Source organism: Neodiprion virginianus, chromosome 1 (assembly GCF_021901495.1).
Source record: "Neodiprion virginianus isolate iyNeoVirg1 chromosome 1, iyNeoVirg1.1, whole genome shotgun sequence".
Taxonomy (NCBI): Eukaryota; Metazoa; Arthropoda; class Insecta; order Hymenoptera; family Diprionidae; genus Neodiprion; species Neodiprion virginianus.
Genome location: NC_060877.1, coordinates 34,513,340 through 34,537,209, shown reverse-complemented (window position 1 = coordinate 34,537,209; position 23,870 = coordinate 34,513,340). Strand labels below are relative to the sequence as shown.

Below are 23,870 nucleotides of genomic sequence, written 5' to 3'. Positions count from 1 at the left end.
TACTTTACCTCCTTGGTACACAATCTACGATTATATATAAAAATTGTTTTTCACGGCTTTTAGACGTTGAAAAACAAATCATAAGATATTTTGTGGATATCATTTTGAAGACTTTTAGCTTTACGCTATCTGTGACCCTGCACAGAGATTCTTTCGGTCAAGGACTTCAATATCAAAACGGGGAATTACAGTTAGATTAATGGGCTAGGGGAAGTACCAATAAACATAAACTGTAATCGAATTTTTGCGTATAAATGCATGAATGATAAATCGAGGCATTTCAGCAACATTTGTATGTGCCGCGGGTTAATCAGTGGGACAGTCTGAATCATAATTCAGTTTTTTTATTCGCCACTTACGGCAATTTCGTTAACTTTAATTTTCAATCTTGGCTTATCTTCGCGCATATAGTAAGTACGCAGGCATAAATAGCAACAAGGCAATGGAATATTATCTCAGTTTAAAATAAGCTGTTGAATTATCATCGCGTGGGTCAGTATTGACCGTCACAGCATCCGACATCGGATTAAAATACATATACTAAATTTTCATCCCGTTTTTATTTGAAATCAGTTGCCCGAGTAAGCTTGGACATCATGAAAGCTTCATTCGTTGTATTGGCTCTACTTCTCGTCACTGTCTCTCACTGTGCAGGAAAAACATTTACGCGGTGTGGATTAGCATTAGAATTAGACAGACAAGGCTTAGATCGTGGAAAAATGAATGACTGTGAGTATGACTGCCGTTTAATTACGTAACTGCATTTAACGCGTATTTCTATCACGTATTCATCTCTATCCTTAGTATTTTATGCATAATATAACAGTTATTTAAGGAAAATTTCCGATGAAAAGTATGTGGTGCCAAAAAGTTGCCATGGCTAAAGGAAAATCCATGTTGTGTATAATAAGAACAAAATCACATGGCGATCTGGTTATTAACAATTAACATCAATTAAACAGGGGTTTGCTTGGTGGAAAAGGAAAGCGCGAGAAATACGTCAGCTATTGGCGGGCCGAATCGTAATGGCAGCTACGACTACGGATTATTTCAAGTAAAAATATAAAGAAGTTGAGGAATTACGCCGCAAAGTTTGTCGAAATTGGCCAAATAGTTAAAATCTTTCTCTTTTTCATAAAATTACAGATTAACGGAAACATTTGGTGTTCATTGGGTGTCGCAGGGGGTGATTGCAACATAAAATGCGAAGGTGAGGTATAACTGCATGCATTGTTTAAGATTGAAAGTGCAAAGTAGTACCGAAACAAATTTTGCAGTTTCGATGTTCTAATTTGAAAATTTATGCACGTTTCATTCATCCGTTGTGCCAACTATTCAGGATTCCTGATATTATTCTGATCCACATTCATCCGCACTGATAAATTGTTGTACAAACACAGATTTACTCGACGACGATATAACCGATGACGTACGATGCGCTAAAAAGATTTATAGAAGACATAAATTCTACGCGTGGAATGGCTGGAAGAATGGCTGTTTGAACAAAGTTATTCCAGATGTTCATTACTGTTTCAATTGAGTATTTGAATGAAATTTTTTTTATTTCATATTCTTGTAGATCGGAAAAAAATATTTTGGACGTATTTTTTATTTTTTCGATTGAATCAAAATTGCCATTAATATAACAGATTGAAAATTATAACATTGTGACGTCACCCATGCTAATATATATCTATATATATATATATATATATATATATATATATATATATATATATTACAATCAGTGAAATTCAATCACCTATAACATGAAAAATTATCATTTTTAACGAAAAACAAAAAATACGTCTTCATTATTTTGGCTTGCACTGCATTATGCACCCCTAAAATGACAAAAAAATTTCATTCAAATACTCAATTGACCGATCGGAAATATGGCCGATATGTAAAACTGATGCGCAATCTATTTATATAAGTAACATTGTGTACTCGTAGTAAATGGTGATTGCTATTTGGACCGATCGAAAATATAATATTTTGCATTAAGGTTCTATCAAAATAATTCTACAATTATACATCAATATTTTGTAACTTATGTTAAGATTATTAATAAAATGAAATAAGTAAATACGTCAGTATAGTTTTATGTATCTATAATTAATCTGTGAAATATAATATATTTGCGTAAGAGATTTAACGATCCTTTTTCTGTTACTAATAATACTAATTGTAAAAATAATATTTACCGTATCCAGAAGTCCAATACATATAATATTAACAGGATTTTGGAAATAATGCAAAAATATTTTTATACCCTAAAATGACTTTATTAACTCTTAACTTTACACGTGTTGAATATATATATATATACTTGTCAGATCTATCTGTATACGTGTATGTATATTGTTTCAATATTTCACCATATATATTACCAACATCATATGATATAGCAGCAAAGTAAATTTGATAGATTGTCTACTTAAGATTTCATATTATAATTCCTTTAGCATTATATATAAGAAAAAATTTTAATTAGACACCCTATATAATCGATACAAAAGGTGCGTCTATACTTTTCTCAAGTATATTCATATACAATGTTGGTACTGACGAACGTATTACCGTGAAACCGTGTCATAAAAGCGTTTCCGAGAAACATAGGATTATTTTTTATAATTCCGGCCAATTATAGTATACAATTATATCATATACGCGATATCTTTATTCGTAATATATAATTTGTCGCGAAATTTCATATGCGAATTCATATACATATATGTCTTTGAATATCAATCGTAAGAATCGTTACAGCTCTGATATGACACAAAATACTTTCATACCAGCCTACATTATACAATTAGGAGACTGAGACATTTGTTCTATTGGCCAAAATCTACTATTGTCATTTATCCCAATGAGACAATTCGTTATTATATTGTATATAAAATTAGGCTACTAACCATAACATTGAAACTAGTTCACAAGACTACGTAACGTGTAAAGTCGTTAGCGGTAAAAAATGTCAAAAGAAAAAAAAAACTTCACATGAAATTCGTCGTTTGGTTTTTATGTAATTGTTCCTTTCTCTTTTCTTTGTCTTGTGAACCTCTGTTGTCCCCTTTGTTATATACGGACTTAGGATCAAACGGTGTTTTTGATCATTAGACCAAATATCTTTAGATCTGATTACTCAGATCAAGTATAGAAATACCACAATCACAATTTTTTTTTTTTACAAATACAAGTTATGTCCTTCTATATTTTTAAAACGGCGATTCAAACACACCGACTCAAGTATTTTATGCACTTTTTGAAAGTTTAGTATATATATTTATATATACCATATATGTTTATATGATACGTAAGTTTTGTTTAATATAATATGATGTGGCGTTTGATAGATATGCATAAAAAGATGATATGAAATAAGAAGCAATGATATGAGAGTAACGCTTGTCTATCGCAGATTTTCCGTTGCACTTCGTACTGAGTATAAATTTAAAAAAACATTCGCACCGTCAATGACGTGAGTAAAACTGAAATTAGCTGCCCAAATCAACGTGTTCCACACAAAAAAAGTTGGAGAAAAAAGTATCAAATTTACATTGCTGATCAAAGTTCTTCCAAAGAATTTTAACATCAACTCAACAACAGATTACGATAATCGCAGATATTATCCTTCATTGCGACTTGAACAGACTAATGTACAGATTCTAATGGAAAAGAAATTTCGTATAATCTTGAAAACTTGTTGATACATAATTACAGGCAGGCGTTTCTGTGCGAACTGACGGCGATAAACAAGGTGTGATGAATAGTGCTGAGTTAGTATACATGATAGATTTCCTTAGTGTCTAAGTTACGAATGAATGAATTAATACATTATCGTGTTCATTATTAACCATAACAATATTTCATTCACGGACATATCCAAACATTCATTCATTAGTACGCATACATTCAACGGCATTTGTGCATGTATGTTTCACAAGTGGTGCCAATTCGCAAAAATTTTGCCACCCTAATTTTCACGAAGCAAACTTCGAGACACGGACACAAAGTGTTTCGTTTTATGTTTCTTTTCAAAAATATTGCTTTCAAAAACTGTTGTATGTCCATATTCGCACGGCCTGTACTTGCTGAGTAAATCTGCACTTTTATTAAAAACTCATTCAATAACATCGTATAGTTAAAAAACATTACGAAATTGTTATAAGATTAAAAAGGAATTTATCCAATAAGTACAGTACCACACTGTGTATGTACGGTTATCGTTTTACTATTTTATTTACCTTTTTATATTAGTTATTTTTTGGCTTGGTTACTATATAAAATCTAAATTAAATAGTTTTTTTTTTTTTGTTTTTCATATATTTTTTTTTTTATTCCGTCGTTTTAATATTGATAAAGATGTTGCGTTTATATCAGGATTTTATATCTTAACTCTGATTCAAACTCGCCAATGTCACTAATCTTAATTTATAATTATCATTATCATTATTATTATTATTTTCGTAGCGATATAAAAATGATACAAAAATGATCAGTGTTGGTCAAAAACGAAATGGTGTAATAGATATAAAATCAACACCCCTGACAAAATTGTGCGCTGATAAAGATATAAAGAAATAGGGATGACAACGTAAAAAAAAAAGAAAAGAAAAGTTAATAAGCTGTTCAAAAACATTATTCTTCAGCAAACAACATAAATGCTAACATTGGTCTATCGTATTTAAATTTCTATCGCTTCAAATACTGTAGACAAAAGTAACAATTATTATCGAACGTAGACAAATGTACAAAAGATCTCGAGATATATGCCATCTCAATTATTGTATATACGTCACTACCCTTATTAGATCTTTGACGTTGTTCCTATCACTAATAAGTAGTGAAATGTTCCATTGTGTTAGTTTACCGTCATGTATCTGAAAATACCTTTATACATTATCATTTTATTTCACTCTTTTTATTGGCTCACACAGTGTTAATGGAAGCATTTTCTGTCACTCCAAAACGGTATTGTGTGAATAACACTTTGAGTCACATATTTTTTAGAAACTTTCCACATTCTGATAAAGGTATCAGTTTTCTAAATAAGAGCAATAATTCAACGAAATTTTACAATTTCCATCTGGCAGTGTTTTACATAGTAGTATATCAGTAGTGGTAGTATCAATAGTTTGCTGTTGTAGTAGTAGTTGTGGTAAGAGTGATAGTAATTGTAGTAGCAGTAGTATTAGGAGTAATAGCATTAGTGTTATAGATTTTAAGAGATTATCATTATACTTAGAGACTGCCTATCACGTAGTAAATGTTTATCAGATTTCGCAGTTATGTCTTATTATGATCTTACCTTTATTGCTTTCAGAAAATGGCACTGAATATTGAATGTGTACTTGAGATTTGAGTATTGTTCAATGTATGAATAATTTTCAACGGTACAAGAATACGTGTTATATAACAGGATTGAATCGATTCTGATTTTACATATAAACGACCACGCTGGAATTAAAACCGAATAACTTATCCAAGATTTTATTCTAGAAGAGTTCCGTTACAAAAGGCAACGCGTGAATTGTGTTGAGTATCCACTATAGAAATTTAATAATAATTAAAAACTTTTTCTTTCATAATACCTAATAACGAACATAACTGTACTTCAATTTAAATCGCCGTATGCATGGAGTGGGTTAAAGAAAGGTTGACTTAAATTTTCACTTCGATCGATTGTTATGAATATTATTATGGGTCTCATAGCTATCCGTATGATTATTAAAATGATTCTGGTTGTAAGCGTCTGTTTGATTTTGAACGTGCGTTGGGGAGTCTCCGAGCATTGCTAGCATGTACTTACGCGTTGGCGAATGCACCGTGTTTTGTTAGGGGGGTACATATGGAGGGGGTTTTCTGTATGTAGGAGTCGGTTTTGGTCTGTTTTGACGATTGTTGTCGCGATTTGTGGCAAAAGGTGGTGGCGGCTGGTACGGTTCTTCAGAATTTTCACTCTGCAGCATGGGCACGTCTGCCCCGTCTTCAGTCTTTTGATACTCGGGAGGTGGTAGCGGTGGTTTTTCTTCTTTGAGAATAACTGGCGACTTGTTACCTGAAGAGTAATATTACATAACAGTGTCTTTACAGAATGCTACAGCCCGAAATAAAGAGTTAGGTAATTAAACTCCAGCTTTTACCTGGGTCCGGTTTCTCATCCAATTCGTCTTGGAATATCACAGGGATTCCCTTATTCCTGAAACTCTGTCTTTCGTCATCTTGTTCACTGACGCTCATCTTTCCACTGCGCTTCCGTCTGTACAAAATGCAAGCAATAATAGCAGCCAAGATTAGCATAGCAGCGATTATTATCGCTGGTACTATGAATGTGATGATAACGTCATCGTGCGATTTTCCAACTGATGTCCCGCCTTCAACTGGAGGACCAGCACTTGGCGAATATACACTTGTAGATTCATCACCAAGGCACAGACCAGTCGGCGTAATAGTTATTTGTTTCACTGGGAACTCCGAACCCATAACGTCTCCCACGCGTTCAGTCAACATTTTTTCATCTTTGACAATCACCTCGCGTAACTGCGTTATCACGTTGTGCGGACAGGAGGACGTTACCAAAGTTTTATTGTGCCACGTGACAACTGTGCTTTCGGTAATATTATCTATAGATATGGCACTTGCGTCTTTGTCATGGAATAGCTCTCCCAGTTTCTCCATAAATTTACGCTTCTGAGCGGCAGAATGCACGAAGTTTTTGTAAGGAATTTCCAAAGTCATAGAAAATTCTACAATGTGCTGCGGTGGCGACGTGTTTGACGGATTTACGACAACGATAAGAGCGTCTGTTAGACTTGCGCCTGAAATATGCGTAAAGATTGTTCAGTGTTCATTTTCAGAAAACTTACTCATCAGTTATACGGAGCGGGAGTTGGGACTTTTGGATATTTTCACTATATTATACCTGCTGAATCTGTGACGATCAATTGGTATTCTTTACGCCCGACATCTTTTGGCATAGGTACTCCATAGAATTGGTGGTTATTGCTGTCAAATTGAAGCCAGTGATCATCTGGAATTGGCATTCTTTCGCTGGTCATCAATGACATCTTCATGTTGTGAGCTGAACCATCCTCAGCGTCAAAAGCCATATCCTGTGATAGAAATGATTTAAAAATTAATGAAAAATCGAATTTGTGAACTGATTGTGCTTGAAATTTTTTTTTCAGTGGAACAATTTTATACAATTTTTTTTCGTAAATAAAGTAGAAATTCGAATAAAATGTAAAACCTTACCTCGGGAACAGTGAATACAAGCAATTGTCCAACCGTTGCATTAATGCGGTCTACTTGATTCCTTGGCACTGGAGGTTGGTTTATTTTGGGTAGTAGAGGTTTCTCAGTCACAATTGCAGGCGGTTCAGGTTTTGGTTCCTCTTCACATTGTCCAATTTTATGCAGGGCGACGTGTCGAGCCTTTATTTCAGGTGCAAGAATTGTTTGCAATGCAGTACTGGGCAATCCATTTTCATTCTCCACCAAAACCTACAACATACAATGGAATTTGCTCAAAGAATCACATTGTATGTAATTAGCATAGAATGGCAATTTTTACAACCTGAAAAGAACTACAAGGAGATAAATTAAAACTTGGCGAGGTTTTACATACGTCAAATAATTTGCTGATTTCTTCTTCGGGGCATTCGATGCTTCGAGGAAGACTGTCATTAGACCACGTAAAAGTAATATGGTCACCCATAATATTGATTTGTCGAACTGTTATTTTGGATGTATCTTCATCTCCGTAAAGTTTGGCAAGACCGCGAACGACCTGTCAAATATTTTTAATCTTAGCATCTCTAGCGAAAAGAACGATTGAAAAACCTTGTTAAAAAGGTGTCGTTGCATCACAAATTGTGTTTACCTTAAATTCCCAATCCACGTTCGTCGGAAATGCACTTCGTTTATCAATTCTCAAAGAAATATTAAATTCGTGATTAACGGATCGACTTTGCGGATGTTGTTGGACATGAACATCTAGAGTTGCATTCGCTCTTAGTCCTTCGCTATCTTCTGCCACAAGTTCATAATCCCAGACCGAAATGACATTTTCAAGTGGTCTGTTTGGATGAACAGAATTAATTTCATTAAAACAATGAAATACATATGTCTGTGAATCATAATAATGATAATTGCGTCAGGTTTGGTAAATTCTTGTCACGAGTATATCGCGTTTTTGCTTTTATATGACTACCATAGAATCCCCAGCTTTCATAGTTGGTGAAAAAAAGCTCAGTTGCTTCGGCTTAATCATTTTAGTGAAATACTAAAAAAAAAAAAAACAATATGCTTACAATCCATAAACTTCCTGCGTCTGATTGTTGAACTGAAGCCAGTGATTGTTCTTGATTGGATTGTGTTGCTTATACAAACTCAAGCGGAGATCCCTAGCATTTCCATCTTCCACATCGACAAAGGTGTCCTCAGGAATAAGAAAACTGAGAAGTTTTCCGGCTGTTACTTGTATCTTTTGCAATCGTCTATCTTCTCTGGGTGGGAAATTGAGCTGTTCGAGATCAATTTTATCCGTAATCTCTGGCGTTAATTGAGATGTAGTTCTCGGTTGTGTAGTCATCCGCTGGGTAGTCGATACAGAGAGTGGAGTAACCGTTGTAGTTGCCTGTGTTGTTGTGGTTGATACAGTTGTTGGTGATGGCATTACTATCGTCGACTGATTGCGTGCTCCAGTTATCTAAACGAAATTATACCACAGATGTGAGTTTAAATTGCCAACAATAAATACGCCGACAATACCTGTTTGAAAAAAAATTAAATAATCGACTACCCACTGAGTGTCAATCATGAAAACATACGATTATGAAAGATACAAGAATGATAATGTGAAGATTAGGAGTCTTGAGAAGAGCAGTAGATGTTTGTTCTTTTTTCGATAGAAGAAATGAAATTTTTTTCAGCTTCATTACTAAGCCTGCACAGATATATGGATATGACTCAAACGACATTGAAAAGCGCTAAGCGAGTAAGCATTACCTCTTGCGGGATGGTTGTTTGATCATAGACCACTGTCGTCTCAGACACAGGTTTTATTGCTGGACCGCTAGTCGATATTACATTAGTTTCACTAGTTTGGAGAATGGTTGTTTTAGGGGGGATTGTCGTAGTTTCTGCAGGCACTGTGGGTACGGTTATAGAGATTGTATCAATTCTTTCAACTTTCTCTTTCGGCACTTCCACCGTTTCTAATTTCGCGGACTCTGTTGGCGGTACGGCTGTGGTGGTAGTAGTTGTGGTTGTGGTCGTTGATGATGTTGGTATCACTGTTGTTGGTGCCTGAGTTGTGGTCGATGACGAGATGGTTGTGGGAGGCACGCTTGTCTGTGGAATTGTTAGTAGTTTTGCGATGTATGCCATGAAACATTTGTTAGTCAACGTATAGTGAGGCAATATTATGGAATAATGTAGGAGATTTCGATCGTGGTAAAGATTCCAAAGTTCATACTGTCTCTCAATAATAAGTCACATATAGTATTGAACCATCTTACAGAATTGGTTGTATGTCAATTATGACCATTAAACCTCTAAAAACTAATATTTTTACTATTTCGAAGTATTTGCGAGCAGGCTCAACATTCATATCATTTATAATCACAGGAAAATATCTAATCAAAGGTATGAGACTATGTACATTTGGTGTCGAATATATGATGCTAATGTTTAGTTCGTCAGATAAGATGGTCAATGTTGCCATTCCAATACAATAAAATTAATATAAGGTTGCAATATGAAAAGTACGAGGCTGAAGCTAGCAGCCAGAATTACCAGCTAAACGTTTCAATGTTAATTTAAATAAGGTAGTGAAGTCCGAAACTCAAAATTTTGTGACATACCTTGAACCCCCGATACTTTTATAAAACTATGAAGATAAAACTGAACAGTTTTTTTCTATTTCCAAAAAGTTTGACACGTTTGGCTGCTAACTCTGGCTGACAGCTTCAGCTTTATATGAAGAGTGCAAATTTGCTCAGCTACACAGAAAGCCCGTAGAGACAGTATAGACAAATTGTTCTTAGAAATTAGTCAGTTTGGAAGTGTTACCCAACAATCTAAAATTGATTGAAACATATTGAATACTATTTGTAAATTCCGATCAGATGTCAATTACCCATAAAAATAGCAAAACACTAGAAAAATTCATTCATTTCGATTATTTAATTGGGATGAACGATATAAGCGAAGCTGTCCATAAAAGATATCAAAGATATTAAATGTGAATGATCAAACAGTGTGAGAGAAAATCATTTTAGATTTTTGGGTGAGAATAGGGAGAAGTAATGAAATATGTGATATATGTTTATGCCAATTTATAGAATTTACTGTACAAAAGATTTTGAATTCAATTAGATTAATCAGGTGAATTTTTTTGCGAGTAGGAAAACTTACCGGCGCAAGTGTCGGCACTGATGTTGTGGTATTTGTTGGAATTGATATTGGCAACATGCCTAGTACAGGTACTTGCTGAGGAGTTTCGCCAGCATTTTCGGCTGTAATCCCAATTTTGCTCAAGATACCCGGGTAAAGGTCTTCGGCATCGATTTCTTCTTCTAGCTATGATTCAAAAATAAATTTGCTAACATAGAAACAATATCTCATCCCCACTTGATGAGTTATAAGATATTTAATAACTATCGCTTAATCGGGTACTATTTGGCTGTATGCAGAAAGTATTTTGTGAATAAACTATTAAATTGTGTAGCTTACGAGGAAATATTCAGCGAATTTCTGACCCAAAATAATGTTCCGTTTATCAACTGGAGAAACAACAAAAATCCACTTACTTTTGGCTCGTTGGATTTTTCTCCATGATGATGTCTGTGTGGCCGACCAAATTCGTCGACAAGCATTTTGGATACTGCGATATTTGGCTGTTCCGTAATCGGTTCGTTGTCGTCACCATCTTCGTCGTCACCTTCGACATCACCACCGTTTATGGGATTGTTCTCATCTACAATATCCTCTTCATCTTCGTAATCGTCATATTGCTCATAATAATCGGGATCAGTATTGTAATCCCCGGACCCTGTATCCCTACGATTTCTCAGCAAAGAACTGGAATCTGTTTTCACCCGCCAATGTAAAACTGGTTGTTCTAAAACTTCGGCTAAAGTACCATCTCTAGCCTGATCTCGCAGCTGATTTACCAAATCAGTTTGGTGATGCCAAAGACGACCATCGCAGCCCACCTGTTCAGATGTTGCAAACAATCACGATCAAACTCTACTTACATGCACACTGTAAATCTGTAATCCTGTGCGTATTTCTTACTTATTTCTATTTATTCCTTGGACTAGTTAAACTATAACGTAGGAACAAGATTAATGAGCTTCCATTAGCTTTGCGTGAGCCTCTTGGATCGAACCTTGTTATTGAGAATCTAGTTGAACTTAATGACACCGCTTTCACATTTTAATAGGATTTATGTGTAGAGTTTTTGCGATGCTTTGAGAGGCACTCGACTATATACATGCTGCTTCTCTAAGCCAGTGAGTTTCCACGGTTTTATACGACCGCTAATTAATAAAAGTTAATTAAAACAATAACCACGTTTAATGAAAACGTCTACCGATCTAGAAAATAAGAAATGCGTTTTCACATACCTGCCATTGGATAGCCGTGGGGTGTTTTTCTCGACGCCGTTTGACATTGCCAGGTCCCGATAAAATCACTGACGCGTCTGGAGCTGAAGTTTCCTTGCTCACATGAGGGTGCATCGAAAAGGCACTCTAGAATAATAATTAATGGTGGAAACTAGTAAGTTTTATCAACCTATAAGACTCTTGAGAATCAATATATTTATCCAGTAACATAAATTACCGTGTGTAAACCCAAGAAACCAGCCAGATTTTCGATTGCATTTACTCTTGACGCCGGCTTCAAGTTCTCGAACCTGGTGTCTAAAACGATTGTCAGAAGAGTCTGGTCCTCAGATTCGTCGCAGTGCGTCTGAAAATGAATCGAATCATTGATTTTTGAAAAGTATATTCACGCAAACAATGAACAATGTGACGATAGCGAGATTTTTCACCCCAACTTCGCACTGTGGTTTGTTATTAGTAATCAGAATATCTAAAAGGCTACTCTTGCAATTACTCTGGCAACGCATTGTGTGTGAGAGACTTTCAGAAGGGCAATGACAGTCACGTTTACTGTTAGAAATTTATATACTTGATGGGACAGATTAACAGTGTATGTGATACCAATTGATATCAATAAGCAAAAGTCAAAGATCTAATTTATTTACGAGATCGCAATGTGACTGGATACATAAATTCGTCTCCGACTACAAATGAGCCAAGCTACAGCGAGATTTTTCTTGTATTCCTTTTTAGTTTCAACTTACAACGCATTCTTCAGACTCCAAGTCCATCTTGATAGCACAAAAGAAAATATGCTTTAATTAAAAAGATATTTCAAAGATCAAGACTGAGTTATGTCAATTTCAGAAACGGTGAAAAAACCAAATGAAAGTTTTCAACTTCAAGCGAAGATTATATTATAACTTTGAGATTCTGACCGCAAAGGTGTGTGTGTGTATATATATATATATATATATATATCATATATATATATATATGTATATATGTATAGAAAGCTGTTTGACATCCTTTACAACAAAGTGATACGAATGATTTAAATTAATTTCTTTACGCAGAATCGTACATATTTGTATTATATTTAGAAAACAAGCAAAAAGAAAAACATTTTGCAGGTTTGAAAAAGCACGCACACACACAGACACATTCTTCTTTTTCGTTTTCTTCTTCCTCAGGCAGAATAAAGTCAAGAAAGGTATATAAGTGCCGGGGGAGGTCGTCAAACTCGTCTTACCTTTCCATCTTTGTGCGTTATTTCGTGTTTCTTCTCGGGCACGACGTTTATGGAAAATACGTCTTTCGCGAAGTCGCCGTGCCTTCCGACGGCCTTGATCATCACGTTGTGGAGTCCCAGGTCCTTCCTCGAAGGGATGCCGACGAGCGTGGAAGCAGGTTCGTCCCAATCGAGCCAACGCGGTAAAGGATGCCCGTTTATACCCCGAGCCTGGTGAAAAATAATGAAAATTGTGATAGCTGCAGGTGTAGCCAAAGAGAGAACAAAAAAAAAAATTAAAAAACAATCAACAAAACAACATAATACCGAAATTAGTTTCAAAGAGAAATTTAAATTCAAGGAGTATCGAAATCCACCGATAAAGAGGCAGTAGCTCTGGTGAATGGGGCAGAGGTATGAAATCCTGTATACCTCGAAGTGATCGACGCTGCCGCTGAAGGCTTGCTTGAGAATTCTCATCTTAAATACGTGACCCACGACGACGAATGTGTTAGGAATCCCCCATAACCGTTCGACGTTGTGTTTCTTGCCATCCCTCGATCTGTCGCGTTTCCTTTCGTTATACTCCTGGTGTTCCTCGTTGCTGAATATCGAGGGACCCGAGGCTGAGGCGGAGGGCTCGCCGACGTCGTCGAAGACGAGATCGTCCTCTTGCAGGGTCAGGGTAAGGGTCAACGGGAAGACGAGGAGGAGGATCAGGAGGAGGGGGGAGAAAGCGAGGAGCAGAGGTTTCATTTTGGGGGTTCTTGAGATCAAGTCCTTATCATATCATGCTGCAGCCAAGGATCTGTAACGAGAATCGAAGAATCCTTCAAAATTACGTTTACACGTACGTAGGCATATGTAATCAGGTAAGACTGAAAGAGAAAAAAGACCGATCGTTTGTATTCGACGGATACGCGCGGATGAAGGGAGACGAGTTTATTCGGAAAATTGTGCAGGCTTTCCGCCTGCAAGCTCATCATGCTTCAACGAAGAAGCTCATACTCGGTAGGTATAATATAGATGTAACAGCGAGTCAGGCGAAACCGAGGCTTTTAGCCAAATTAACCATTTGCAAAACGAAGATCGTGGAACGGAAGAAGATCTCGCAGTTTTCCCGGTTAGTCGGTGAGGTCTGTTTAAGGAAACTGTGGAAAGAAACACTTCGTTCGCCATTTCAGAGAACTCGATCGTGCTGAATGCACGCTCCAAAACGAGATAGCTAATTACAGATCAATGAACTCCAGTTTTTTATCGTAATTTTCTCTTACCGGAATTCGCAATTCAATTATTCACAGATAATCGGTATGAAAAAATTGCTATTGCTTTTGTTAACAGTGTTCAAAATAAAGTGTTGAAAGAAATTAAAAAAAAAATAAATAAATTAATAACAAATAAAATCTCCAACATAAATTATTTGTGCCATGAGAAATAACTTGGATGGGTTTGGTTTCTCTGAATTTTTTTAAAATCTTATTTTATTCTTATTTTTTTTTTGTTTTTAACTTGAAGGACGGATCGGAATGTCCCGGGGACAAGGCTTAAGTCAAAGACGTTTTCAGTGGACAATGAACACACGTACAAACGTACGCGGTACGGCTTTCAGACCGCAGGTAAAAGATAATATGTATACCTATATCCCTTGGGAGTAAAGTACCGGCGGAAGATTGTGGGCGCGTTCGAGATGCATGCATTATTCATTGCATATAGCAAGCGTGGAGAATTTTCTTCGCTAGGCGCAAAGGGACTTTACAGCTAATGTTTCAGACTTAGCGGCGGGGCGGCGGAATGCAAAACGAATTATAAGAAACAAACGCGGTATATGAGTATTATTGTACGTATGTATGTGCGAGGCGTATCGCCTCGATCACTATTGTCCAACAGCGTAACAGGTACTACTTTAACACTCGCGTAACAAAACGCCGAATGGAGGGACGATGGGGTGATCAGAGTACGTCGGTTATAATACATTTTATACATGCCTACTCGAGGTAACAAGCTCTCTGTGCAACGGTGCGAATCAATCGATTTGTACGTCAGGAAGAAAAATAAACTTTCCTACAAACGTTGTGAGAACGCAAGTTTATGTCACTCTCATTGGACGAAAGATAGTGAAAGTAACCGGGACGATCACCTCGTGTCAAATTTTCAAACTCCTGTAGAATAACGTAAAGATTAAATTTAAATTATGCGTAATTTCACGTATAAATATTTCCACATCGACGATTGTCATTTGTAAAACAAGTGTCATTTCGGGTACGAGACGCGAAGTTACGAATTGACGAAATCGAGGCTTTCACGAGCAAGAAACAGAGTTCAAGCTCATGCAAGAAAATTCCGTCTAGTTATTTTCTGAAAAGCCAGTAAAAACACAATTCGACGTACGCGGTGTAATTAACTCCGCGTGACGACGCGTCGCGACGTGTGCGGTTTCGTTGAAAATACTTGAAAATACCTCGGCAACAATCAGGTTTGCAGTTGGTGATATTTACGAGTCAAGGTGCAAAGTCGCCTTCCGCAAGATATTCCGTGCAATTTTAATAACCGGACACACGCGTGCGGTGTCAAGTCTTACATTAAAGTCGGAGTCTCCGAGTCACCAGAAGTGTGCACGCAGGAGTGGAAATATCTACGTACGCCATAACGCAATCATACTCGAGGCAGAGAGGCAGAGGTTGTAGCGATGGAACAGAAATACCCAGGCACAAGTAAAGGGGCATCGCAGCTGCGCGACTTGCTCGCCGATGGATGTTCTTATAACCCCTATTGACGCCAATAAACTCGGGTTTGCGTGCAACGCACTCCGTCACGTTGCGACGTCGACGTCGACGTCGACGAGCCCCTCCCATTCGAGTTCATCACTCTCCTCGATTCGCCTCAACTTTATACAGACGGTAAAGTAGCCTAATGAACGGCTCTGTTTCTTGGGTCTGGTTAGGCGCACTGAGAGAAATTTTTAATTCCGGTTACCGCTCAGTCCTCGACTATATTCATTTTTTACCGCAATCGAAAAATATAGTTCTAGGTAGAAAATGAAATTTATTTTCCTAGCTGTTACCGGAAAGTCTGGTATCCGTTACTATTCTTTCTCATTACGATCGCTTTTGCTATATTTTCTTGCAACTGTTGCAAAAATTTAATGCTCGTGCAACGATAAATTGACGTCAAAGCCTTGTTTGACTAACAAAACTTGAGTAATCCGAACAAACTGACTTTGCGTTGCATTTACCAAAATAGGATCGACGATAGCGCAAAATTGTTAGGCGTACCTCGTTTTTCGTAATTCCAACAATATTCAAACAGTTTTCTTTAACGATACCTGTTTTACTGAATTTTTATAGTTGCTGTAACAAATAAAATTTTTCCCAGTGTGTGTCTTTTTCTTTTTCTCTCTCCCGACCGACGGTATGAGCGTTAGTTTTTGCCGACGTAAAATTTTCTACGGCAAAAAATTATCAACAAGAAGAAAGAGAAAGAAATAAATAAACGATAAGAAAGTCCGGAGTTTCGGTAATTACGGAAATAGCAACACGCGAGCGAGCCGCAGCAATCAGTGGAACGAGTTACGTTATTCGCATGTGTGCGATTACGTATTTATTTCCGCGTTACGAATCAGTACGGTATAATATGTCTATAGTTGGATTAGATAAGCGTGTACGCAGTCGTTCGGAGAGGGAATTCTAGTAGCGTGTGCCAATGAATGAATTGAAACCAACTGACTAGACGTAGGTACGTACATACCTATCTATATGTATACCTACAAGTGTAAAGCGGTCAGTCAACTTTTAGATTCGAGATTTCTATCATCGCACTGCACGTTACATGTACCTACGTGAGAATTTTAGGTCACGCGTTGATTGCTTCTCACCTACATTTCAAGCATCCTTGAGAATTTGCGCTCTTCGTTAATGGTAATACAAGCTAACAATGGAAACTGTAGACATTTTGCCAAATCGCAAATATCTCTTCAGTTTATAAACATTCAGGATATAAAGAAGTGTAAAACAAGCATCATGAACCTTTGCTTATTATTACAACGCTGCGAAATATTTTAACACACTAGCACGATATAATATACTTTCAACACCGTAAATCATCTGTCTTAGCCACTACTTGTCACGTAGCACTCGTAAAATTTTAGACACAAGTATGTGCCTAGTCATTTTTTCGTTTACCAAAATGATGATGTTATACTATAAGCGTATCTATCAGGCATATTTATAATACATAAGAAGCAAAAAGTTTATATATGTATAACCCAGATCCATCGCTTCGATAAATATTAATCAACCACTTATAACCAGTTCAATTTTAATTTTTTTCCCCCTTTTTTTTATAACGTAAGCATATATTCTCTTATAAAGTTTCTCAATTTGTTATTCGAGGTTTGATCCATCGAGTAAGAAGACCTCTGCTGTACTAACAAGGATTATCAGACCCCCGGATCCTGCTGAAACTTTTAGAGGGGTGTTCCTTTGTCCTGAAATATTGAGCTTCCGACGTGTAGTTTAATCCATTAGGCTCTGCTTCGTCCAGGTTGTAATAGATTAAATTAGCATTTTAACGGGTGAAATGCCTTGTCAAACGGAACCTCTTTTATATTATTGCCTGAGATATTAACTTTCATTATTTCATCTCAAAGTTTTGATCACAGGTCCCCGCATAGATTCAAGTGTAAAGTCGAAAGAAGAAAGGCCAAATAAACATTACTACAAGCATCGGCAGAATCTGTGACACTCTCCTTGTAAGTTATAAATGTAATCGCATGTAAGACAGCGTATAAAGAATTAACGCGATCGGCTTTTCACGATTTCGTTAGTGTAAAATGTGTGTGGTTAATTACCTTCGAGGCCACGAATGGCAGAGATATACGGCTTAAATATCCGCCGTTAAATCGCGTCAGCGGCTTGCGTTGAGAGCCCTGCCATGAAGTAGGGAAAGACGTGTCTAAAAACGCTATTGCAGCACATCATCGCCGTGTCTCAAAGACCGCGGGCACTGAACAAACATTGTTTTTTCAATCAATTTTTGCCCTCCATTTTTTTGTTCCTCTCTTCTTGCACTTTAAAAAATTACGCCGTGTTTAAGCACATTACATGACTTGTGCTACACGTGTGAAGTCCACTTTTTAATCTTGTACTAAATTATCACTGTTTGCTAGCAAAATAAGTCTCTGCCGGACGCTTCGACGTTCCGCTTAAAACTTTGAATTTAGATTTTATTCCGGTTTTCAAATCTTTGATACGCGACCCAAAAACTTAAGAAAATATAGCAGTCCTACTTTTACCGACCGAGCAAATCCTCCTCTTTCTTCCTGTATTGAATAAACAAAAAAATGGAAAGGGTTCAAATTTCGACGGTGCATCGCTCCATTGTAGCGGAATTAAGGAAAGTTACTTGTATCTGTAAAAACGTCCAAAAAAATGTGTGGTTCTTTGACACGTTTTACTATTTCCACATTTACCGCATTTCAGGGACCAAAAAGTGCATAGCTGAGATACATTTTGGTATTCCGGAAAGAATGAGGATTAAAATGAGCCATCGTGAGACTGTTTTCATGCAATATTGAGGTCGCTGGACGCGACTTAAGAATTATTTATATTTATATTATATTTATAATTATATTTAATATAGGAAGAAAAAGGGTGAAACTCAGTTTGCTCGGTCGGTAAAGGTACAACAGCTACATGCTCTTAATTCTAATCAGCCAAGGTCATTCGTTGCGGCTATCCTGCGTGTAATCGAAATCGTGTTCTTTTTTTTCCATATCGTAACATTAATTATCTGTATACGCCGGTTCCAGGGTTTGATTACAGAGAGTCAATCGACTTATCTAAAATTTGACATACGGATATAATTCATGCCGCAGGGCTGCAGGCTGCTGTCAAAAAATCTAAACTCAGATGTTTGAATGAAAAAGTGATTGATATACTCTTTTAAATAACGAAACATCGGTGTGTGGATTTAATAAAATCACATGAATGAATATGACGGTCTGATGAAAGGATGACCGTGATATACTTTAAACAGTGACTTGGCATGTGCCAGTCTTTCCGACTATCAGTTTAATGAACGTGAAAAAAGATTTCGAAGATAGACAAGAGATCTATGAAAATAACAAAAAGAAAAAAAAAAGAACGCATCTTCACACGTTGCGTTTGATTGATAAATAATTCTCGTTAAAGTTGTAATAAGTTAACGATTTCGTGTAAAAATTAAATTCTTATCAATTATATTTACGCTTCAAGTGTAAATTAAGTTGAAACCGGCAAATCGTACATGCAGCTACAAAGTGTTTATCTATAAAGTAAATCCCGCGTGATGACGGTAATCGAAGTCGGATTGAATTAATAATCGAAATACCGAATTAATCATCGGAATCATCATTATAAAAGCGTAGTTTTTCATTGCATCAGTTTGCGATTAAACGCATTCCGAACGATCGTAACGAGGATCAGCCGCCAAGATTGAGACACTGTCACGCCTTTGAATGGTGACTGAGAGTAACTCTCGTTACAATTAATCGTCGAGTTGGTGCTCGAAGCCAAGATCAGAACCCTGCGACAACAAAAAAAAAAAAAAAAAAAAAAAAAAAAAAAAAAAAAACCCACGCAGACACCAAAAAACCCGATCACAAGAGCTCGGAGTTGAAATTCTGATCGTGAAACTCGGACGGATCATGAGGATGTAATAGTTCATAAGTTACGAACGGCGGTGAAGCTTCGCGCCGCTTTGCTCTTTGCTGCACGTGGCTCGTCGTCACGTAAAACTGTGTCATTTATTTTTCCCGGTCTGCAGTAGAAGAGCTGCAAGCAGTTCGGTCTGACCCGGAACAAAGCTTCATTCATTATATTGAGCGAGATTGAGAGAGTGGGAGAAAACGGAAGAGAGAAGTGGTAGAAATATAAATGAAGAGAGAAAGAGAGAGAAATTTATTTTAATCCCTTGCACCGAGTCGTTTCATAGTATCATTTCCACGCGCACACACGTACACAGTTATCTTTAGTTATCTTTTAGCATACGTGTCGTTATCATCTCGTTCCAACATAGATACCTATATACGATACATACAGATTTCGCTGACGCGATGATTGCTGATTTTATCGCACAATTCTAGTCTCTCTTACGATTACTTTACCGAATGTAATCTATATTTTATCTAGATTTTAATATATATTTTAATTCCGCGTGACGTGTTATAAAGTCAATTTCTCTGTATAAATTTGTCACAAAATTTAGCGATCACGCGGGATTTGCTTGTAGTTGAAAAATTTGCACATTTTTCATTACTTCTATGCACTAACTCTACTCAAGTTCAACTCGATCGATTCTACATCACTCGCTATTTTTTTTTTTTTTTGGTTCGTTTTTACCTCGCACTGACACTTGCGCTTATGTCATATCACGACGTGTCGATTAGGATAAGATCGATTTCAAGACGCATTGCGTCAATGTAGCTCGATAATTTAGTCCGAATGGCAAATCGCGTTAGATCTCACCGTCGGTTCATCTCTGACGCACGATAGTCGATTGGATTGGATTTAAAAGCCAGATCTGATCCGGGCGATATCTGTGTATTAGGTACAGATATTCTAAAGAGAAAAAATCTGATCATCTCGATTCAAATGTGAGATAACAATAAGAGAGACAGAGAGAGAGAGAGAGAGGAAGAGAGAAAAAATTAAAAGAAAAATCGGAGTGAATAAAACTTCATTTTTCCTCATTAAAGTTTCAATCCGCTCAATGATCGTAAATTATACTTGGCAAACCTATATACGTATATAACAATCATAAATTTTACTACGGGTAGAATGCGCGTTCGTCCAGAGTTTCTGTAAACTTAAGTAGGTGGATATTCAGGCACTGAGGTGACTCACACAAGTTTATAAATGAATTGTTACGTGTATATGCGTATGACGTACGTGTGTATTATTCGAGAGAGTTGAAATAGAATTTATGTAATTTCGTGCCATAAATTAGCAGCGAATTGAAAAGGATGCTCGTAAATCTAGGCGGTCAGTTTGACTCGAGCCATACACGTAAACACGTTTGTGAACACGAATCTCCATACCGAGAATTACGGGGTACGTTTTACGGGTTAGGAAAAAGACGTTCATCTCGCTCCCACGCTCTACGATTTCAGAATAAAAACGTCTCATCGACGTAGAGTTTCTTAGCGTTCGATTCAGGTACAAAAAAAAAAATAAAAAATTTGTAAATGGTTCAGCCGAGGGATCGATACATATACATATATGTGTGTGTAGGTGTAACTTTGATATCGTGTTGGAATACTTTAGAAAGCATTCTTTTTTTTCCCAACATCAGTCAAAAGTTGGAGTATGGAAATATTTGAATTTCATTTAGGCGCAATGTTAATTTTTGACCAACTTTACGGTTCTTCAAACCAGAAAAATAAAATGTCGAAACAGAACCTGCTTTGTCCGTAAGCCAAAATCAAAAATGAACTTTCTTATCCGTGAATATATATATGTATACATACAAAGTTTTTTTTTTTTTTTGAGTTTTTTTACCACCCGAAACAATATCGGTGAAATGATATTTCAGAGTATAAAAGAGGAAAATTGTTAGAATTAATATTTTCTATCCGGTATTGGACTCGTTTAAATTCGGCGCCAGCTCTTTACGACGCTGGTAAAAACGAACGTCAAATTCGTTCGTTCAGAATTCTAATTCTTATTCCGTTTGTACATCGCTCGTAAAGCGTCGTCAGGATTATCCGCTATGACATAGTGCCGATTGTTACCTATCGGAATGTAAATCAGTTCACTGTCCGATCGTGTCTAGTGACATAATAATTAAATTTATGTACCTCGTTCAAGGTTTGTCAATTTCTATTGTCCCTGCGCTCATCCAACTATATTCGATGCACGTAGAGTAAAACGATACAGCGTCGATGCGCGTGATATAAAATGTTAATAAAACCGCAATTAACTCACGTCTTTAGGCAGTGCGTAAAAAATGTTACACAGAAAATAATCATATCATTATATGTTATACCTGGGATAGTATCGTAAATTCATCGGTGAATTATAACTATAGAATCGACACCGAGAAATTATATTATTTTCCTTTCGGGTAATACAGCGAGCTTCAATACTTTCGAATACGAAATGCGACAGTCAATAGTCTGAAACTGAATTGAAAGGCGGTGAAATAAATAAGACTAAATATTCTTTCTTCACTCCACCGAGTCCCTTTATCCAATATTTAAAAGAGGCCTTCTTCTCAGTTGGCTAGAACACGATAGTTCCCCCAATATATATACATATATATATATACACACCATATACGATGAATATATATACAAACATGCATTGCAGGGTTATCTTTTTTACCCTAGCGAGTTTTGGACGTCGTCTTGATGCATCGGAGAAGGGTACCGTAGACGTGAAACAAACTCGAAATCCTTTACAAGGACATCGTTAAAGTTTCGTCAGTACCTCGGTAACCCACGATAATACAACGGGGCTTTGAAAAGGGATATTGGATATATACACACAGAAAAATTCTTACACTCCCACGGTTGTTCACTTCTAATTCTCGTCCCACGCATCGGGGATAGATCGACTGTCTGACTGACTGACTTACTCACTTATCGACTGAGCGACTACCGAAAGGATTGTTTATTTTTCCTTCGTATAGGCATTATTTCCTTCCCACGTAACTTATTGATCACCTTCTACATGTACGTGCATACCAACGCGCCGAAGACTCGAACAGAACACTTTCGTCAGGTCGTTATATATCGAGGATTAGCTTTTCGGTGTGCAAGGGAGGGCGTTTTCCTTAAAGCAGGCGGGAAGGTAACAAATAGCTACCTCGATATATGCCCCTTGCATAAGTTTAATATCGACAAATGACGTTTGAACGTTAAGGGAAAGCGAAACAGGCAATTGCAGAGAAGAGAAGAGAAAAACGTGCTTTGCAGACACTTTTGAGGAAATAAATTACACTGCCATTATCGTTATATAATATACTACACTAATGCTGCAAGAAATATTCACGTAATTTCCACTTTTGTCACACAATATATATATATGCAATTAAACTAAAGCTTTATACTCGCGGGCAGCGAGCCAATATGGCTTAATCCCGTTGTAACTGAAGGTATAATGCAGAAAATTCAGACTATATTTGTACGCCCGCTTCGTACGAATATATTATGCTTACTTAGGGAGGTTTTTGCTTCTGTAACTAATGCAGCAGGAAAGAGGTAAAAAAAAAAAAAAAACACTTTTTTCATTTTACAAATTAAAACCAAAAGTCGTAGAGGGGAGAGGTCAAGTGTACGAAAAATCGCGGAATATAATGTTATAAATCGTGCAATTGTGTACATCACAAAAAAAAAATCTCACCCAACTTGACGCATGATATGAAGAGATAAAAATATCGTTGAAATGGAAATAATTTGCAAAGCTGGACACCCCGTATATACGTAATATGCTTACGTATATACATACATAGATATATATATGAATGACAAGAAGAAAACAAAGCGGGCGAATCTGATCTCGCGCAGTGACAAAGATGGCGTGACTGGCCCGCGGCAAAGATCTCTCTTTACATACTACGTGTTACATATGAAGAGGGTATACGCGTTGTGTGTATGCATGTGTTTGTAAATGCAGATTGTATATGGCGGATAGTGACGCATCCACATACGGGAAAGGAAACGTTTTCAGTCTATACTAAGAATTGCCAAGGCAGCACGAAATCTCCGCGTGTCTGCAGCCAAGGGACCACCATAGAATAAATAATCGGGTTTACGTACGTATGGTGAATACGTACGCTGCTCGCTCGGTATGTATAACAAGTTAGACAAGAGAGATCATACATCACCTACACGGTGGAATGACGAGACGGGAATACGAGATAAATTAACACCTTTATTTACGTAAACAATGCTACGCACTACGCGCATACGGCAAGAGTTCAATTTTGTTTCCGAAATTTAATTTTTTTTTGTTTTTCTTCCTTTACTTGCAAGTCATGTA

The 23,870-nt window shown here is 36.8% G+C and overlaps 2 protein-coding genes across 6 annotated transcripts in view; one reads left to right on the top strand and one right to left on the bottom strand.

The window, feature by feature from the left end:
* The first annotated feature begins 288 nt into the window (after window positions 1–288).
* LOC124309069 (lysozyme) lies at window positions 289–1,655 on the top strand. 2 transcript variants are annotated; one of them, XM_046772315.1, is made up of 5 exons: window positions 289–410; window positions 574–729; window positions 963–1,054; window positions 1,147–1,210; window positions 1,401–1,655. In XM_046772315.1, the coding sequence occupies exons 2-5, from the start codon at window positions 597–599 to the stop codon at window positions 1,538–1,540; spliced, it is 429 nt and encodes a 142-aa protein (XP_046628271.1). In that variant the 5' UTR covers window positions 289–410; window positions 574–596; the 3' UTR covers window positions 1,541–1,655. The 2 variants fall into 2 exon arrangements, with proteins under 2 accessions (XP_046628271.1, XP_046628276.1); XM_046772320.1 differs by lacking the exon at window positions 289–410 and adding an exon at window positions 426–492.
* Window positions 1,656–3,080: 1,425 nt separating this feature from the next.
* The window catches only part of LOC124308997 (dystroglycan 1), an 86,802-nt gene continuing 66,012 nt past the window's right edge, over window positions 3,081–23,870 (bottom strand). For 2 of the 4 annotated variants that reach the window (XM_046772222.1, XM_046772214.1), the window contains 15 exons: window positions 13,285–13,660; window positions 12,874–13,083; window positions 12,386–12,412; window positions 11,860–11,988; window positions 11,643–11,768; window positions 10,824–11,228; window positions 10,429–10,593; window positions 9,019–9,363; window positions 8,322–8,719; window positions 7,892–8,087; window positions 7,637–7,798; window positions 7,264–7,512; window positions 6,932–7,121; window positions 6,153–6,827; window positions 3,081–6,067 (listed from right to left, as the gene is read on the bottom strand). In XM_046772222.1, coding sequence (XP_046628178.1) covers window positions 5,844–6,067; window positions 6,153–6,827; window positions 6,932–7,121; window positions 7,264–7,512; window positions 7,637–7,798; window positions 7,892–8,087; window positions 8,322–8,719; window positions 9,019–9,363; window positions 10,429–10,593; window positions 10,824–11,228; window positions 11,643–11,768; window positions 11,860–11,988; window positions 12,386–12,412; window positions 12,874–13,083; window positions 13,285–13,608 — 3,825 coding nt within the window. In that variant the 5' untranslated portion in view covers window positions 13,609–13,660 and the 3' untranslated portion in view covers window positions 3,081–5,843. The remainder of the gene's footprint in view (window positions 6,068–6,152; window positions 6,828–6,931; window positions 7,122–7,263; window positions 7,513–7,636; window positions 7,799–7,891; window positions 8,088–8,321; window positions 8,720–9,018; window positions 9,364–10,428; window positions 10,594–10,823; window positions 11,229–11,642; window positions 11,769–11,859; window positions 11,989–12,385; window positions 12,413–12,873; window positions 13,084–13,284; window positions 13,661–23,870) is intronic. The other 2 variants (XM_046772237.1, XM_046772229.1) reach the window with 2 other exon arrangements.